The sequence below is a fragment of the Sturnira hondurensis genome, unplaced genomic scaffold (genome assembly GCF_014824575.4).
Source record: "Sturnira hondurensis isolate 20B ecotype Veracruz unplaced genomic scaffold, ASM1482457v3 Scaffold0021354, whole genome shotgun sequence".
Lineage (NCBI taxonomy): Eukaryota > Metazoa > Chordata > Mammalia > Chiroptera > Phyllostomidae > Sturnira > Sturnira hondurensis.
In genome coordinates, this window is record NW_028093985.1 from 33,022,966 (window position 1) to 33,036,269 (window position 13,304).

The 13,304-nt window shown below is 36.3% G+C and overlaps 1 protein-coding gene across 8 annotated transcripts in view; it reads left to right on the plus strand.

Moving 5' to 3' along the window:
• The window catches only part of APC (APC regulator of Wnt signaling pathway), a 146,835-nt gene that overhangs the window by 83,898 nt on the left and 49,633 nt on the right, over positions 1 to 13,304 (plus strand). For all 8 annotated transcript variants that reach the window (XM_037032170.1, XM_037032175.1, XM_037032176.1 and 5 more), the window contains exon 7: positions 2,358 to 2,441. In XM_037032170.1, the coding sequence (XP_036888065.1) occupies positions 2,358 to 2,441 (84 nt within the window). The remainder of the gene's footprint in view (positions 1 to 2,357; positions 2,442 to 13,304) is intronic.

A 13,304-nucleotide genomic window follows, 5' to 3' on the forward strand; every position in this document is an offset into this window, starting at 1 on the left:
GCATTACTAAATTATATTTAAGTAATAAGTATCCAGTCATCTTCCTGAATTCTCCCATTAGATTGTTTCATTAGCTTAAGATTTAAAAAAAAATTGTCCATGTAAACTGTCATAGTATCTGCAAATAATGACAATTTTTTCTTTAAAGTACTTTGTTTTTTCTTTGTAATGTGTAAGAGCTCTAATACATCTTTGAATAAGAAGCAGTGATACTGATCTTCTTTGTCTTGACTTTAAAAGGGATTCTGTAATTTCACCATTAAGTATTTTATTTACACAAGGTTTATGATAAATACCCTTTATCAAGTGCATTTATTCTCCATTCCTAATTTGTTGAGGTTATCCTGAATCTGTATTTAACAGTATTACTACTGTATTTTTAAAAATCTGTTTTTCAAAGTCATACCAATTCCATAGTGTAGAGCAATTAAGCATTTTTTATTAAACATAATTTTATAAATATTCAAGATTGTCATACAGAAAAAGAAAAATACCTCTGTCCTCTTCTGTTTTCATGTTGAAAAACAGAAACATGAGGGTTGTCATGTCAGAAATTATTCACCTCAGTGGACATTAAGACATAGACTCACTTGACTTCAGGATTTAGTGACATGTTGAAAATAAAGAAAGGTAGTATTGTGGAGAGGAATATTTGATATAATTTCCCTTCTTATTCTCTAAATATTAAAATTTTAAATTTAGGACTTTATTGGTGGAGAAGCGCTAGCTAATCAAATATTACAAAGCCAGTAATTGTGTGCGTTCAGTTGTTTCTGTAAAACCAGGAAATATTTACTCTCTTGTTGTAGAAGTGGTCGCTCATCTTTGCAGTACTTTTAGAAAGCAACAAAAAGTACAGGCACATCTCCTTCAGCGTGTTTTCATGATGAAAGTTAGCTTTGGTAAGATTTGTTTATTAGAAAATAATACTTACCCTAAGTTCACTATTTCCTGAACTGTTTTCCTATGATAGAGTCAGCATAGCTGTAGTGTTACAAAGGGAGAGGGGATAAGGTTTTTTTTGAGGGGGGCACTTTTTTGAACTTCTCTGTTTATCATAACATTGGATAATAGCAGCGATAAGCATTTTTACTATGGTAATAGGAAAAGGAAGACTATTTAAGCAAAACTAGATGTGATCAAAGGGTAAGTTTTGTTTATAAGTTTTATAACTATACTTAAAGCTATTTATTACAGCACTTTTACCTTTCTATTGGGGTATGTATACATGCTCAGAAATCTTTTATTGACGGGGCTTATGATCAAAGCATGTTTGAAACAACTCCATCTAGCTTATGACATTTTCCCCCATTAAGACAATTAGTCTTATGATACAATTTTTCATACCTCAATATTAGGGTGTCAACTAGAGATTTATTTCAGAAAATGATACAACATTGGCAGTACTTGTTTTTAAAACCCATATATTTGATCGATTATAAAGCTAATTAAAAACAATTTCAGTTTGCAAGGTTTTTATATATATAAGTAAATTGTTTTTTCTCACTTCCATTAGTATCTATAAAATTTTAAGCAAAATCCAGCTTTTTCTAAAAGCACTTTTCCATTGTTTAAATTCCATATCATTTGATCTGTAGTTACTGCTTTCTGTTCACTTGATGGTCTCAGGAATAGTTGGTAAACAAAAGCTTAACCCTCATTGTGATCCCAGTACTGGGAATAAAAATAATGTTTAGCTGCAGTAGTTATTTGGAAAGCTATATCTTAAAATATCACTGACTTGTAATAGGAATAACTTTGGAGAAGGTTAACCCTACTGTTTAAAACCTGGTGTTTATTAAAACAAGTCAGATGCTCTTTCCCTTTACAAGCATACCATGTTTTATACAGATTTATTACACTATATTGACATCTGATTAGTATAATATAAAAGATTAATTTCAGGTGTAATTTTGTCTTTGTTGAAATACTTTTGAGAATAACATAAACACCAAATTTTCACACTGTATGCATTATACAGTTTGACATATATTTGTACCATCTTCCTAAATAGAGCTATATATATCTGTTAAAGTTAGATGTGTTAAAAATGGAACTTGAAAAGGACTCATGGACATGGACAACAGTGTGGTGATTGCTGGGGTCAGGGGGTATAAAAAGACTAAATAGAAATGGAAAAATACAATAGAGATTAAATTTGCATTATTAAAGTATTGATTTTAACTCATAAAAAATTGAACTGAACCTAATGTCATCAGTGTGTTGAATATATACAAATATCTAACTTATAATTGTCTGGCATGATCCTGAGATGTTAAGTGGTAGCCATAGTGTGATTATTTACACTAATGTCTTCAATAAAAATAGATCTAATTTGGTCACTTATTTTATTTTAGCGAAGAGTAACCAGAATTCAACAAATAGAGAAGGACATACTTCGTATACGACAGCTTTTACAGTCCCAAGCAACAGAAGCAGAGGTTAGTAAATTATCTTTATTGTTTGCAGGTATAAATATAGGTAGTTATTCTAAGAAAAGAAAACATAATTAATGTGGCATCATTGAAATACACATGTTCTAGAGAATTGAGATACTTTATAAGTTTTTTCATGAAATTAAATTACCAAAAACATTGACTACTTTGATTTTGTGATATCTTTAGGACAATTAAAAATTTAGGCACAACCACATCAAAATTACAACTAAACTTTAGAACAGCCATCACTCAGAATTGTGTCATCACTATCAAAATCAAGTTGAATGAAAATATGACAACTGTGGAATTAAAGAAACCACATCCATCCACACTGGTAGGAGGGGTAGAGACACAAAACAGGCTGGTCCCACATAGATGTGTGATTGATAAAAATTCAGGAGGGAAACCTCAGGAGCAAGGAGTCCCAACCCCACAACAGGCCCCCCCGAGCTCAGGATTCCAGTGCCAGGAAGTCCCATAACTTCTGGCTGAAAAAAACCAGTGGAAATTAAGTTGGTAGAAGAAACTGTTGGAGTCCCAGCAAGTTCCTCTTAAAGAACCCACACATGGACTTAGATATACTCCATCTAAGCTCCAGCACCAAGGTGTGGTAGCTTGAGGGGCACCAGTGGCATACAGGGAAAAACTGTTGTTACTGGCATGGAGACAAGAGCTGGGGGACAGCTTTCTCCAAGACAGAAAGGTGGGCAGAAGCCATTGTCCCTTTTCTGAGCCCACCTCTGACAGAGCCAAAGAGCTAACAGGCAGGTTCTATATTCAAGACTCCATGGACCTGGCTAACACTGTTTGCCCCATGCTGGAGATCCCCTGAAATTCTGTCCCACCTAAATTATGGGCCCACCCAAACTGTAAACTCTGATTTTTCCATATGAATGGCTTCTCTTGACTAATGCTTCACAACTTCCTAAATTCTCTCAAAGAAGCAGCCATCAGCCTCAGTGAGCCCCTAACCCCCATACCTCTTGCTGAGTGGCCCCAGGGCCCACATTAGCAGCACCCAGGATAGATTCACAGTTTGGCTTCACTTGGGAACCTCCAAGCCCAGTACAAGTAGCAACCATTTCAGATTGCTTCATAGCTCATTTAGGGTGACCACAGGCAGGACTGACCTTAGCCCACACCACCCAAGAAACCCCAGAGCCTGCACACCCAGTGGACAACTACAGATCATATTGGAGCACCACCACCTTGCCCCTGCACAGCTGATCCTCCATGGGGCAGAGGTTGGTAACCAATGGTTACAGCCAGTCCTTATAGCTGACTGGCCTGGGTTAATACTTCCCATTGACCTGCCAACAGCAATCAAAGCACAACCACAAGAGAAGGGAGTACTCAGCCCACTTGAAGGGCACACCTTGAGGACCCAGCTTTTATGATAGGGGAGGCTGTACCACTGGACCCTACAGGACACCTACTACATTAGGCCATGCTACCATGACAGGGAGTCATAACAGCTCTACCTAATACATAGAAACAAACACAGGGAGGCTGCCAAATTGAGGAGACAAAGAAACATGGCCCAATTGAAAGAACAGATTAAAACTCCAGAAAAAGAACTAGACACAATGGAGATAAGCAGTCTATCAGATACAGAGTTCAAAACACTGGTTATAGCCCTGGCTGGTGTAGCTCAGTGGATTGAGCGTGGGCCTGCGAACCACACGATCGGGGTTCGATTCCCAGTCAGGGCACATGCCTGGGTTGCAGGCCAGTTCCCGGCAGGGGACTCACGATAGGCAACCATACATTGATATTTCTCTCCTTCTCTTCTCTCCTTCCCTTCCCCTCTAAAGATAAATAAATAAAATCTTTAAAAAAAAAAAAAAAACACTGGTTATAAAGATGCTCAGGGAACTTAGTGAGGACCTCAACAGTATAAAAAAGATCCAGTCAGAAACAAAGGATACACTAACTAAAATAAAGAACAACTTACAAGGAAACAATGGTAGAATGAATGAAGCTAAGAATCGAATCAATGATTTAGAACATATGGAAGCAAAAAACAACCATCAGAACAACAAGAAAAAAAAAGAATCCCAAAAAACAAGAATGGTGTAAGCCTCTGGGACAACTTCAAAAGTTCAAACATCCACATCACAAGGGTGCCAGAAGGAGAAGAGAAAAAACAAGAAATTAGAAATTTATTTGAAAAAATAATAAAAGAAAACTTCCCTGATTTTGTGAAGGAGATAGACATGCAAGTCCAGGAAGCACAAAAGAGTCCCAGACAAGGTAGAACCAAAGAGGCCCCAACAAAAACACATAATAATTAAAATGCCAAAGGTTAAAGATAAAGAGAGAATCTTAAAAGCAGAGAGAAAAGCAGTTAGTTACCTACAGGAGAGTTCCTATAAGACTGTCAGATGATTTCTCAAAAGAAACTTTCAGGCTAGAAGGGATTGACAAGAAATACTCAGTCATGAAAAGTAGGGACCTACAGCCGAGATTGTTCTATCCAGCAAAGCTGTCATTTAGAATCTAAGGGCAGATAAAGTGCTTCTCAGGCAAGAAAGAATGAAAGGAGTTCATCATCACTATTATATAAAATGTTAAAGGGACTTATTTAAGAAAAACAGGATGAAAACTATGAACAATAAAATGGCAATAAATATATATCTGTCAACAATTGAATCTAAAAACAACCTAAACAAGAAGAACAGAGACAGAATTATGGATACTGAGAGTGTTTTGATGGTTGCCAGATGGGAGGGGGGTCTAGCAGGTGGGTGAAGAGGTAAGGGGATTAAGAAGTACAAATAGATAGTTACAGAATAGCCATGGGTATGTATAGTATAGTATAGTATAGGAAATGGAGTAGCCAAGTAACTTACATGCATGACCCATGGACATGGACAGTGGTGTGGGGATTGTGTAGGGTATGGGGTGGAGGGTGGCAATGGGGGAAAAATTGGGACAACTGTAACAGCATAATTAGTAAAATATAATTAAAACATTTATAAGCCATAGATACAGATATGTCACTTAAGTTGTCTGTTTACTTATAATCAGATAACTAACTTAATTTGACTATTATCAAGTAGTAAAGGAGCTATTTTCTTGTAGTAATCCATAATAAACATTGATCATACACATTTATCTATGCTTACTCTACAATCTCCATTAAAATAATAGTAAAAGGACAAAATGAAACAGGCACAAAGACCAGGGGAGGTGACGTCAATAAAATCTGGGGAGCTGGAGAGCAGATAAACAAATGCACTGTTCTAACATGTGGTAGTATTGACCCCAACTCAGCAGTAGGAAGTCATGAAGCAACTTGTTTTATACTGTGGAGTCTTGAAAGATTCCAGAATTGGGTATACGAGGTACCTCAGGATGTGAGGATTAACATGGAGGCTAAAAGCAACAGAATGACTGAAAATTTGTTAAGAATCTGGTGGAGGCTTTGAGAACCTCTTCAACTCTTCACAGCAGGGTAACTGCTTCTTTCCAATCCTAGCAAAAGGTTAGAGCTACTTGAAAGAGTTAAACAGTAGGTCTTTGGAAAGGAGTAAGCCTATAATTGAAGTTGGAGATACCATACAAAAATCTAAATTAAGTGAAAACTTACTTAATGCTGAAAGTTTAACTGGCATCCAGGCTTATAATACAGGCAAGTTTTTGGAATCAGTTTCTCTAAGAAATATGACTAACACCCCCACCCCCAAAAACGAGATTTAAAGACACTGACATTGGGGGGTTCCTCAATAAAACAATGCAGCTGGGCCATACTACAGGATACCTGTAGTTGACAAACTATAGAGGTACATTTAAATTTTTCATAGGTAGCCGACTCTTAAAAATGGACGGATTGCTAAAGACACCCAGCCATTTTGAGAAAGTTTCTAATAAGAAAGATTTAATAAAAACAGATATGCAGGAAGAAGAAAACTTTTTTAAAAATAAAGCTAACATTTTCTCAGATAAGATATAATACACCAAAAAAGCAAGAAAATGATGGTATATAAAAGGAACATTCAGATATTTTAAAAAAGAATTCTTGGGAACTGAAATTGTGATAACAGAAGTAAAAAAAACCTACTAGAAAGTTTAGAAGATAAATTTCTCAGAAAGTAAAACAAAAAGATAATGATAATGGAAAATAGAAAAGATGAGAAAATCATAGTATCGTTATAATAATGTCCAATATCCAATAAAAAGAAGTCCCTGAAAGAGAAGAGAAATTCTCTGACGCCCCTACTGGGCGTCCTACAATTCAGTTAAGTTTTGACACTCTCCAGAGTTAATGTGGACCCCAAAGGATGGCCTTCAGGCACCAGCTGCAAATTTTGGGTGTCCCCAAGTCACTTTCACTTTCCCCACCTTGCTATAAATTCCACTCCCAGATGGGTATACTAAAGTGTAATTCAGTTCTGAAACTACCCAAAGTTAGCATAAGCCCTACAGGTCAGGGCAGAGTCCTTTACAAGGCTGTCTCTATTCCAGATGCCACAGTACCCATCCTTACGTCCAGCTGGCTAAAAATGTGGGGATTCCCACAACCTCTTTAGGTTTGACAATTCATTAAAATGACTCAGAACTCACTGAAAGTACTACACTTACAATTAGAGTTTTGTATAAAGGAACAGGAAACGAAAATGAAGGAATATATGGGGCAAGATCTGGAGAAGGTGAGGAATGGAGGACAGAGTGTCCATGCTGTCTCATACAATAGAGACAACACTTGCCCGGCACTTCTGTGCGTTCATCAATCCGGAAGCTTCACTGAGCTTTGGTGTTCGGGGTCTTTATCTAGATTCCATTACATGGGCACGCTTGATTAAATAAGTGGCTACATCATTGAATTCATTTTCCACCCCTTCCCCCTCCCTGGAGATCAGTCTGGCCCCCTAGGAATATTGTTTGTCTTTCCGATGACCAGCGCACATCCTGAAGCTTTCTACAGGCCCTCCTCGAGTCCCCCTGTTTGCTCAGCCAACTCAGGGAATTCCACGGGCCTCTGAAGTTCTGTGCCAGAAACACAGGGACAAAGATAAGATATAGTTTATGTTATACCACACCAGCCTATAAATTTACCTCTAGTGAAACTGCATATTAAATTTGAAAGTAGAATATGTTTTTTAGATAGGCAAAGTTTCAAAAACGTATTTTTCATGTACCATTTTCTGGTAACTATTAGAGGATATAGTTAAATTGAAGGTGTAAAGCAAAATGAAAGATGTTAAGAAAAATGACAATTTGAGATCCCAGACAAGAAATATAATACAAGAGAAAGAAATGAAAGACTCCTCAGAATGAAGATGATGGGAGATTCCAAGACAAATGATAAACTAGCCAGTCTATATGGGAACAGTTGAGAAGATTCCAGGAGAGATTGATCTAAAGAATAAAATCAGTAGACTACTTAATGTTGTTTAATTTATTGAAAGGAAAGGAAATTTACACAGTAGAGAAACTGATGGTGTCACAAATACATGACACTAAACGCATGAAACAAAGATGATAACCTTTAACACCATGGACAGCAAGAAGTTGTGAAGGAAAATAATCATAGTACACCACTTGTCGGCCATGATTAGAATTTAATAGGTAAAATAATGTAAATAGTGGAAAATGTATCTAACTATAAAGAAATAAGGATGGAGGATAGGTGTGGTGTTGAGGGTGGGGTAGGGGCAAAAGAGAACCCAGTCCTCTTCTTACATAGTAGAAAATCAATAAATGATGCATTAAACTGAAAATTGCAGAACTAGCAATACAAGCAGGTTATTCGGAGAAAGAAGTAAGCATCCCTTTACCCCCCAGAAATCCTCTGACGAAATGCTTGCCTTTAGAGAATAGGAAATGGGACAGGGTAGGCAAATATGAGAGACTTCTGTTTATTGTCATCAGTCTTTAGAACTAATGATTATTTAAACTCCTTACATATTTAACTGTGATAAAAAGAAAACACTTTTAAAAGAGCCAAAGACATAATTTAGAAGATATTTATACTTATCTTCCTCTACAATCCAGATTGGCTTGGTAATGATGATTAGTAAAGAATTTGAGAGGAGCTTAGAGACATCAAAATCCTGTGAAAAGTCATGTATAGTATGCTATCTTTGAGAACAAGACAAAGCATGGGAGCCAATGTAAAGAGTAAGGGGAAAATACTATTTCAGTGGAACACAAATACAGTAAATACAGATCTGCTAGAGGCTGAATGTTACTGGGTCCTGTGCATATCTGTCAGCCCTGCAACTAAATATCTGAAATTTGGTTTTGATCACCAAGGAGAGAAATGGGAGTGTAAGTTTAAAAACCATCCCCTCACCTGTTGACAGCCACTGACTTTGGGCACTTGCCATTGTTTATAGGTGAATAAAAAGAAAACCTTAAGTAAACTATTGCTGAATAAGGAAAAGAGTAGCATCTAGGAGGCACAAAAAATAATAAGTTTTCAGAAAGTTTTTGCATAAGTCAACTACAGAGAGACCTGTCTCCATGCAACAGGAGCATAGTCATAAGGAAACAGAATGAAGTGGTATCAGGATGAAATGTAAAGGAAAATGGGTAAAGAAGGGCTAAAAGGATTTTTTAAGCTAAATAAAAAAACTACATTGAACAATAAAGAACAGAATTGTTACTAAGAAAAAATGGGCTCAGTCTTTAGGGAAGAACTGGAAAGTTTCAAATACACTGCCAGGTTCAGATTCAACATCACGGCCACATGGGAGAAAAGAATGCGTACAATGAAACATCTGCACACTGCCATCATTTGGTGTTTTTTCATAAGATGGCTCTAGTAGGGCTTAGTGTGTTTAACTTCATTAGAAACAATTTTGTTAGATTGTATTATAACAGCTGACACATCAGCTTGCATTTTTTAAAGAACTTACCAGAATTCATTAATTTTTGCATAGCCATTTTAATTTTGAAGATGGCAGACAATAAGCAACATTTTGGCATATTATGCTTTATTACTTCAAGAAAGGTAAAAATATGACACTGAAATAGAGAACAGGCTGACAGTGACCAGAGGGGAAAGGGGAGGGAATTTCAGGGGAAAAGGGGAAGGGTTTACAGGAACAAGTATAAAGGGACACATGGACAAAAACTAAGGGGGGTTAGAAATGGGAGGGAGGTGGGGAGGGCTGAGGGGTGGGCTGGGATGGGAGTAAAAGAAAACTGTACATGAACAACAATTAAAATAAAATAAAGGTAAAAATGCAACTGAAACACAAAAAATTTGTGTGGTGTATGGAGAAGGTGCTGTGACTGATTGAATGTGTCAAAAGTTGGTTTGTGAAGTTTTGTGCTGGAGATTTCTTGCTGGGCAATACTCCATGGTCAGGCCGACCAGCTAAGAAGTTAATAGCAATCAAATTGAGACATTCATTGGGAACAATCAATGTTATACCACAGGGGAGATAGCTGACATACTCAGAATACCCAAATCAATAAAATTATTGGAGAAAATGAAAAACATGTCTTTTATTTTACAGAAAAAACTAAATGAGCTTTTTGGCCAACCCATTGTAGTTACTAAAAACATGATGAAGCATTTATATTTTAAAATGTTTCCATTATAAAATAGTATGCACACTTGAATCCTGTTTTTTAAAAAGATGTACACACATGTGCATGAGAAATAGTTTGAACATGCAGATAGCCATCCTTAGTATCTCCTTGTTTTTCTAGTTTGGCTTTCTGTTTTAAATTTTTTTATAATAATTATATACAGCTTTTATAATGAGGAGAGAAAACTTTTGTGTACAAAATAATCTGATGTGTTTTGTCGTCACCAGCACATTTTTCTACCCAGGTACACAGGGAAAACTATTGTTTCAAATGTTGAAAGTATACTTTTTGAAGGAGTAGGGTCCAGAAGTTTATTTGGACCCTAGCTCATTTATTCTCTTCTAAGAATATTTTCATCTATGCCTGACTAAATGGGAGCATATACCATGTTCATGGATTGGAAGAATTAACATCATTAAAATGTCCATACTACCAAAAACAATCTATAGATTCAACACAATTCCCATTAAGATACCAGTGGCATATTTCACAGATCTAGATCAAATATTTCAAAATTTATATGGAACCAAAAACAATGCCAAATAGCCTCAGCAATCTTGAGAAAGAAGAACAAAGTTGGAGGGATCACAATACCTGCTATCAAACTGTGCTACATGGCCACTGCAATCAGTACAGTGTGGTACTGGCATAAGAACACACATAAATCAATGGGCAAAATAGAGAGCCCAGAAATAAACCCAGGTCTTTATGGGCAATATTTGACAAAGGGGGCAAGAGCATATGAATGGAGTCAAGATAGTCTCTTCAATAAATGGTGTTGGGAGAAGTGGACTGTTTTGTGCAAAAAAATGAAACTAGATCACCAACTTACACCATATACCAGAATAAACTCAAATGTATAAAAGACTCAAATATAAGTTGTGATACCATAAAAATCCTAGAGGAAAATAATAGACAGTAAAATTTCGGAGATTTGCCTAGCAATATTTTTGCCGATATATCTCCTAAGACAAGGGAAATAAAGGAAAAAATAAATGGTATTACATCAAATTAAAAATCATCTGCACAGCTAAAGAAACCATCATCTAAATAATATTTTTAAGAGGCAGCTTTTGTTTTTATTGAGGAGCAATACATTTTATGTTTTTGCTTGATATTTTCTGCTTAAGTTTTTGATGCTGTTGTTTTTCTTTAATTATAATTAGTCACCCTCCTACTCCCAATCCCATATTCTGATTATTACTGTTCGGCTACATTAACAGCTGTTTTTATACTTGTAATTCAGTAGTCATGGTTTTCCCTAGTAGATTGAATCTCATTTGTATGAAATATCCCTCCTTACTCTGTTTGAATTTTATATACTATAAAGTATATAAAATTAGACTATACTGCCTTGGCTGGTGTGTCTCAGTGGATTGAACACAGGCCTGCAAACCAAAAGGTCACCAGTTTGATTTCCAGTCAGGGCACATGCCTGGGTTGCAGGCCAGGTCCCCAATAGGGCGTACATAAGAGGCAACCACACATTGATGTTTCTCTCCCTCTCTCCCGTCTCCTCTGTCTAAAAATAAATAAGGTCTTAAAAAACATTACTATACTGACTTTGTTTTTGTTATCTTTGTTTAGTATAATAGATTCCCTGCTTGTTCCAAATTTTATCAACACTCCAGCCTCATATCATTGACTTGTATCATTGGATTTGGGGCTGTTGATCATTGTGATGCTATCTCTTCTTGCTTCCTTGTATTTTAAAAGTGATTATATACATCATGGCCTAAAGTTGTTACATATCATCTAGCAATTCAGTGAATATGAACTAAAGGAAGGTGCCATGTCACATTTCAGAAAGAACCAAACCTTTTTCTTATTTTACTATTTGAAGTTTCTTTATTCTGTTATTGTCATTTTTCTAGTCAGAGAAAGAATCTAGAAGTGGAGAAAACTGGGGATTTGACACTTATAAATTAGTTAACGTGCAATATAGACAAAAAATTTCTGCCAAATAATTTCTCTACCGCTAAGTGTATTGTTTATCACATTGTCTTTGTCTTACCTTCTGACAACTCTGGATTAGTATCTAAATGCTCAACATAATTCAGGGGGTATAACTTATTGCACATGATTCAAATTCCAAAAGTTCCAGAAGGCTATATGAGGCAACCAATGCTACCACTTATTTATGTATCTTTCTGACGGGCTATTTAAGGAACTGTAAGACAAATTATAAAAGGGTTTTTAAAAACTCTAGTTAATAGCCAGTAAGAAATCTTTTTTAAAAATCTATGCAGGGTACAGTTATAGCTCATTAATAAAGAGACAGCTCAATTTAATAGAATGGACAAAAAATTTGGATAGGCATTACACCAGAAAAGACACAGGAATGGTTAATAAACACATGAAAATATGCTCAACATTATTAGTCTCTGTGGAAATACAAATCAAAACCACAGTGAGATACCACTTCACATCCATTTGAATGGCTATAATCATAAAGACAGTAATAAGCATTGGCAAGGGTGTGAATAAATACAGTGTTGGTGAGACTTGTAAAACAGTACAGCCACTTGGAAAACAGTTGACTGTTCCTCAAAATATTAAACATAGAGGTACCACATGACCCAGCAATTCCACTTCTGGGTATCTGTCCAAGAGAGATGAAACATATGTCTACACAAAGACTTTAACTTGAATGTTTATGGCAGTATTATTCACACTAGCCCAGAAGTAGACACAGTGCAACTATATATTGCCTAGTGAATAAATACAAATGTGGTATAGCCTTAAAATGGAATTCTGTTTGGTAATAAAAAACAAATTGATGACACACACTGCAGTGTGGATGGACCTCAAAAACATGCTAAGTAACAGGAGCCAGACACTAAGTTCACACAAGCCATTTGTAAGAAAGGTCCAGCAGAGGCGAATTTATAAAGACAAAAGGTACTTGCCTGGAGCTATAGGCAGTAATGAGGATTAACTAAATGAGCACAGGGAATCTTATTAGAATGATGCAGATGTTCAACAACTGGGTTATGGTGATGCTCAGTAAATTTCCTAAAAATAATTGAATTATACACTTAAAATGACTGAATTTTGTAGTATGTAAATACCTCGATGAAAAAAAATATTTTTCAATCCTGGGCTAGAAAACTTTGCATTAGTTTTCCAGCAACAATAGATTGAGGGAACCGCCCTGGCTGGTATACTTCAGTGGATTGAGAGCCTGCAAACCAAAGGGTCACCAGTTCAATTCCTAGTCAGGGCACATGCCTGTGTTGCTGGCCATGACCCCAGTAAGGGGCGTGCAAGAGGCAACCACAGATTTATGTTTCTCACCTTCTTTCTCTTTCCCTCCCCCAC